This window comes from Poecilia reticulata, linkage group LG10, assembly GCF_000633615.1.
Source record: "Poecilia reticulata strain Guanapo linkage group LG10, Guppy_female_1.0+MT, whole genome shotgun sequence".
Lineage (NCBI taxonomy): Eukaryota > Metazoa > Chordata > Actinopteri > Cyprinodontiformes > Poeciliidae > Poecilia > Poecilia reticulata.
The window spans coordinates 32478152-32484515 of record NC_024340.1 but is presented as its reverse complement, the minus strand read 5'-3'; the positions used below and the strand labels follow the sequence as shown (position 1 = coordinate 32484515).

The 6364-nt window shown below is 52.3% G+C and overlaps 1 protein-coding gene across 4 annotated transcripts in view; it reads right to left on the bottom strand.

The window, feature by feature from the left end:
• slc44a1b (solute carrier family 44 member 1b) overlaps window positions 1–6364 on the bottom strand; it is a 22058-nt gene that overhangs the window by 7294 nt on the left and 8400 nt on the right. For all 4 annotated transcript variants that reach the window (XR_534713.2, XM_008420959.2, XM_008420960.2 and 1 more), the window contains exons 4-15: window positions 5872–6008; window positions 5532–5625; window positions 5289–5458; window positions 5120–5209; window positions 4888–5048; window positions 4628–4814; window positions 3492–3660; window positions 3267–3423; window positions 3103–3186; window positions 2894–3031; window positions 1933–2169; window positions 935–1033 (exon numbers count right to left, since the gene is read on the bottom strand). Coding sequence is in view for 3 of the 4 variants with exons in the window: in XM_008420959.2 (XP_008419181.1) it covers window positions 935–1033; window positions 1933–2169; window positions 2894–3031; window positions 3103–3186; window positions 3267–3423; window positions 3492–3660; window positions 4628–4814; window positions 4888–5048; window positions 5120–5209; window positions 5289–5458; window positions 5532–5625; window positions 5872–6008 (1723 nt within the window). In the remaining variant the exon portion in view is untranslated. The remainder of the gene's footprint in view (window positions 1–934; window positions 1034–1932; window positions 2170–2893; window positions 3032–3102; window positions 3187–3266; window positions 3424–3491; window positions 3661–4627; window positions 4815–4887; window positions 5049–5119; window positions 5210–5288; window positions 5459–5531; window positions 5626–5871; window positions 6009–6364) is intronic.

Genomic DNA, 6364 nt, shown 5'->3' with positions numbered 1-6364 from the left:
TCAGCTCGTTAACCCTCAGCTCGTTAACCTTCAGCTCGTTAACCTTTTGCTCGTTAACCCTCAGCTCGTTAACCCTCAGCTCGTTAACCCTCAGCTCGTTAACCCTCAGCTCGTTAACCCTCAGCTCATTAACCCTCAGCTCGTTATGTGACGATTCCTGGAGGACCCAGCAGGTAACAAGTTTCCAGTGATTTTATGTATATTAAAATATTAAAAGTCAAGTTAAAGGCAGTTCTGGTTTTGGTTCTGGTGGATCGGATCAGATTTCAGCTCTGAACTCAGGTGACTGATCTGGGTTGAGGTTCCTGTCTCCTCTGCTGTGGAGCAGGAGGTCAGCAGCTCCCAGCAACAGGAAGTGACCTCAGGGTTTCTACCTGCTGAGTCCTGGCCGGGTTGAAAGCATCATGGCGACCAAATCGAGGCGGAACAGAGACTCAAACACAGAGCTGCTGGAAGATTTTTATAAAAATATTCTCCATATAAAAGTACAAAAGTAAAAAAGAAGGAAACATAAATAGTTCAAGCAGCAGCGTGATGATGATGATGATGATGATGAGGATGGAGGTGATGAAGCATGCACTAGTGTTCATCCAGGGTTAGTCTGTTCTTAGCACGCGGCGGTGATGGCGGCTGACTTGGAGGCGGACTCGGCGAAGGGGGCGGGGCTTGGCGCGTGCAGCAGGCTGACGACCAGGAAGAGGGTGGAGGTGGGCAGGCAGACGCAGAGGAAGAGGACGACGTCTTCGCTGAGGCAGAGGACCAGGTCGCTCTGGTCCGCCAGCACCCAGTCCACCAGCACCCCCACCAGCAGGCAGTACACCTGGAACTCCTGAAGCTCCTCCCACTCCCCGCCCTCGCCCCAGTGTGGCCCCGCCCCCAACGCGGACGAGCTGTTCCGCCTGGCCACGCCCCCTCCGGCACCGCGATCACTCACCATGGGCTTCATCTCCGCCCCCTCCGACGCCGCCTCTTTCACCCGGCTCCGCCCACGTCCGCCCGCTCGCTCCAGCCGCCGACTGCTCTCCACGAACTCCTGCAGGGGCGGAGCCACAACAGGCGTGTGAGGTCACAGTGGGGGTGGGGCAACAAGCAAACATTTACATGACAAAGTAGGAACCTCAAAAACACAAAACCTGAATCAAACCTGATCAGACCTACCGTTCCTGATTGGATAAAAACATCAAAGGGGCGTGGCTTATTGTTGGGAACCAATGAGAGTGCGGATGTCAAACAAGCCTTTGTTCTTTGATCACTTGATGTTCTGGTTCAGTGACTTGTTCTGAATATAAATTATTACATCTACTGGTCCCACAATGCACTGCAGGGACAGGAAGGACACTCTGTGATGTCATACTTATTACAATTTGATTGGATGAAGGAATAAACCTGAACCCAGATTTATTCAGAGTTTCTGTAAAGAACCTTCCCTGGCAGCAGACTGCTAGCCAAACGCCACCGATCAGCACTGAGACACGCAGCTTTTGCCACCGCTGGATGCTATCGCTAGCCTGGCGTGGTGCTGGAGAATCAGAGCCTGCAAACTGCTAGCCAAACCCACTGCAGCCGCTAGCCGAGGAGCTAACTCCTGGTTCCAGGCACAGCTTGGCTGTGCCATTTCTCTAAGCTCATCCCATCCAGTGAGGCTCTGATGGCTGGGCAGTACAAATAGCCGAAGATAATTATTTTATGGGATTTTTTGTATTTTTATGGTGTTTGTATCAGTTCCGAGCGGAGAAGGTTGCGTACGTGGTAGCTTAAAGCTAACCATGGAGTTCAGCCTATTAAAACCTCAGCCCATTGAGTGCTTTGGTCAGCGATAGCCCGGTAGGTTTGGGTTTTTTCTTTCTCTTTGGAGCCACTAAGTTAAATGAAATATCCCCGAACCGTTTTCTTCTACCTCGGGGGAGCTTAGCTAGATGTGGCTAAGCTCACCATCAGAGCTTTGTCCATGAAGAACTCCTTCCCAGGGGTGCCGTCGTTGTACTTGGTGTCGATGGCAAAGCACAGGAACAGGACGTCCACCACGATCTCGAAGATGGACAGGAAGCAGTGGGCCACCAGGAAGGAGAAGAGGCAGACGATGATGAGCGGCAGCAGCCACTCGGCGTAGTCCCGCTGGTAGTTGAGGAGCAGGACGCCGGCGAATGCTGTGCATGTCATGATCAGGACCTGAGGAGAGACGACATCCTGAAGCAAAGCTGTTGTCGTGACAACGGCTTAGGGTCCGTTTATCCGTGCTACTCATAAATCCGTCCTACCTTGTGGTAATGCATGCTGTGTTAATCAGGACAAAACATGCTGTTTTGTGGCCTTTTTGTCCCTATACTTTGAAATATTTTAGTTTAATTACACTTTTTTTTACTAAACTTTGCTGAATAGATGTTAGTAGCGATGCTATGTGAGACTGAAGCTGTGTAATAACTGTGTAATATTAGTGTATCATATCCCATCATTTCAGCGACACGTTGTGGCTGCGCTGCTGCTGACAACGTATTAATGCGCAGAAAAGAGTTGGGTGATGTGTGTCTGTTTAATTTAATTCTAATTAAAAACCTGTCTGATTTTTATTCTTACAAACGCCTCTGTATTTAAAATATTTTAACAGGTAGGATATTCTAATAGAATGATTAGTGCTTTTCATTTTAAATGTATGTAAATTGTTCCAATGCTAAGCTAAGCGTAACTCCTAACTCCACTTCAGTTATCCAATGTATTGAACATTAACAACCTGCTGCAGCTTTCTGTCTGTAAACATGACGGTAGCAGTTTTGGACGGGCAGCACGGACAGATAGACTTAGCCGTCTATCCGGTAGGAGCATCTGACGAGGTAGCACTGATAGTCAGATCTGCTCTAAAGATACGCTTCTGGCCCGTTCGGACCAAACGCCTCACCTTCCCCAGGAAGAGCACGAAGTCTCCCACGGCGTTGATGGTGGCGACCCGCAGCGCGTTCTCTACCAGGATGACGAAGGCGTCCCGGGCCGACGTGCAGAAACTGGTGCTGTTGATGGCAGTGGCTGCATATGCATTCTGGGAAACGGACAACGGCAGTGAGGGTGGTGCTGCCAGAACCGGCGCGCGGGGGCGGGGCGGTCCGTTACCTGGTTCAGGTAGTTGAGGCACTTCTCCAAACACCACAGGCAGCAGATGCAGGACTTCAGCAGGCAGCGGGCGCACACGTTCTCCTGGAGACAGCGGGACACAGTTACCGCGGCAACCCGCTGAGCTCAGCCAGAACCAGGTGGTGGCGAAGCAGAGTGCGTACCCGTCCTTTCAGCTGGTTGTGGACGTACATCAAGACGAGGCGGGGGACCTTCACTAGCGTGATGATGAAGGACCCCTTAGCAACGGTTCCTAGGTGGTACCGGACCAGCCTCAGAACCGACGACAGGATGGGCGTCACCGGCAGCCGGTTCTTATCCCTGCAGACGGAAGGTTCTGATTGACATTTGCCCCCGGACTTGCAGGCAAGCCGAGCCGCCACGCTCACCTGGTGAAGTAGTAGGTGACAACGGCGCCAGCCACGGTCATCTGCTGGCAGGCCAGGATGAACTCGCTGATCCAGACCAGACCCACGGCGTGGTACCAGGTCAGGTACTGCAGCGAGCCCGTCAGCCGGAACTCCGTCAAGCCCGTCTCCTCGTTCTGCTCCGGGTTCCCTGCACAGCACCACAACAAACCGCTTAGCTGCTGTTCTGGCCAGCAGGGGGCGGCCAGTCTGATCCCTCAGAGGGTCAGCAGGAAGGCAGGGGGCGGAGTCTAGGCAGGGGGCGGAGTCTAGGCAGGGGGCGGAGTCTAAAGCTGCGTTCACACAGTGGGTAAATACGACCCGAATCGCTTCGATTGCATTATTGTAATATGTAGCCACTGACAACTGTCATGCACATTTTGGCAAAAAAGAAAGAAAAATCGCAAAGTACAAATTAGGCGTGTTTCCATGTGCTGGTTTGGACCAATCAATTTCAATCTACCACTGTGACTCCATCAGATGGGCGCTGCGCATGGCTGGAATAAACAGGAAGTAGAGGTAGCTAGCTAGCATGGAGCAGATGCAAGTCTTAATGTATTTCACTATATACTGGTTCGCTATGTCAGCACTTTTTCAGCAAACGTTTCTGTCTCCCCTTTAGAGAATTAACTCTTTCAGAAAAAGCCCAGATCTCCACAAGCGAGCATAAAAACTTTGCTATTTTGCTATTTCCATCAACAGTTTATAATATGATACTTTAATATGCACATTAAAAAAACATTGATGTAAACACGGCTAGTTTGGATCTTTAATTTTGTTGATTTCTTATTTTTCTTCATGTCCATTTCTTTTATTCCATTAATATATGGAGGTCATTTACTGCCATGAGTGCAATATAAACTTGTTGAGTATGTATACTTGTTTAGCTATCGTTGTGAGGACTTTCTCCTGATGACCAACACTGTGAGGACGTCCGTGGTTGTGAGGACATTTTGTCAGGAACAACCAAAGGAAAACATCCTGTGTGGTTTAGGTCAGTAACTAAGGTGTGAATTAAGTTTAAGGAAGGATTAGGTATAAACTTGAGGTTTAAGAAAAATTTAGGGTTAAAGAAATGAAGTGTGTGTTCATTTGTGCGTGGGTGTGTGTGGACCAACCGGTGGTTCCCAGGAAGAGCAGAACCAGGATCCAGTAGACCCAGAAGAGGAGCAGGGCGAGGAAGGTGATGAAGGGCTGCAGGGTGAGCAGCGGCAGGTGGATGAAGACTTTTCCTGCGACGTGGAACAGAGCGATGGTGAGCGCCACGCGCTTCCGCATGAAGAGCATCAGCAGCAGCAGGATTATCTGTACACACACACACACACGTTCAGAGCCGAAGCACTGGCTCTGCATTTTCTGGTTCTGGTTCGGTACGTACGGTGAAAATGGTGGCGGCGGCAGCGTAGACCAGCAGCGCCTGGCCGCCGTCCCGCTGCCCCTCCGGTGCCTCCTGTTTGGCCTCCTTGGGGTCCTTGGAGGACGTGTCGTTGGCGTACAGCCGGTGGTCAATGTAGAGCCACCAGAGGACGCTGGTCCCCGCTGAGACACAAACACAGCATCACACAGGAAGTGACCTCACCTGTCCCACAGCACACAGGAAGTGACCTCACCCAGGGAGCCCAGCACCACCAGCGAGGTGAGGATCCAGACCAGCACGGCCGAGATGTAGCGGATAATCACCATCAGGACCATGGACAGCGCTGGAAGACAGGAACTGACAGGCTACAGGAACTGACGTCACAGCAAGGAGGAAGTGACATCATGGCCGCCGGTGCTTACCTAAGGCGAGGACACAGAGTCCGACGATGATCTCTTTGCTGGCGGCGACGCCGGCGATGAGGCGATGCAGGACGCTGCTGTCGCCCACGAAGGTCACCACCGCCTCGGCGAACCGGGCGTAGCACGACACGTCCACCGGCGTGCAGCGGTTGAAGAGCGGCAGCGGCTTGCTGGGACACACAGGTCAGAGGTCAGGGGTCAGAGGTTAGAGATCAGGGGCAGAAGGCGGAAAGCGCCACCTACCTGCGGGGGACGGGAAGCTTGGGACACCTGGAGAATCGCTCCGGTAGCGCCGGGTAACGATGAGCCGGCAACTCATAGGAGCAGAGATCCGAACCTGAAAACATGGAGGACAAGCTCATCTTCATCGCCTTCATCATCATCATCATCATCATCATCATCGTCGTCGTCGTCTCCCCTCAGGTAGCACACCTCCAGCACCGAGGAGGTGAGCTCCAGAGACACTGCAGCTCATGGAAACACTGTTCCTGCAGAACAGGAAGCTGCTGCAGCTTAAGGTGAGGCCCAGGTGGGCGTGGCCAGGTGGGCGTGACCAGGTGGGCGTGGCCACAAGTTGGCTCACCATTGGTCATGGCGAACCTCTTCAGGTCCTGGTGGGTCTTCAGCTCCTCAGGGGGGCACAGGGACACACACAGGGCCATGGACTTGATTTTCCTCTGGACGATGTCGATGTTGCAGGGATCCAGGAAGAAGACGAACCTGCAGGGGGCAGCAGAGAGTCAGGCGAGAACCACCGCCCTACAGGTGGCCCACTCTGACCAGTTGGACCAGAACCAACAGAACCAGTAGAATGTGGACGTGGGACAAATGGGACATGGAGACAAAGAGACAAAGAAATCGAAAGAAATGGAAAACTGAGTGTGATAACCAGAACCAGACAGAACCATAGCGACCCGCTGCAGAACTGGACCTCAGACGTCCTTCCAGTCCTCAGTCTGTTCCTGCTGCGTCTGTCCAACGTCTCAGGAAGTCGACCTGAGCTGATCGGCCTCCTGCAGGTGGAGCTGCAGGTAAAAATAGACTCTGTGTGTGTGTGTGTGTGTGTGTGTGTGTGT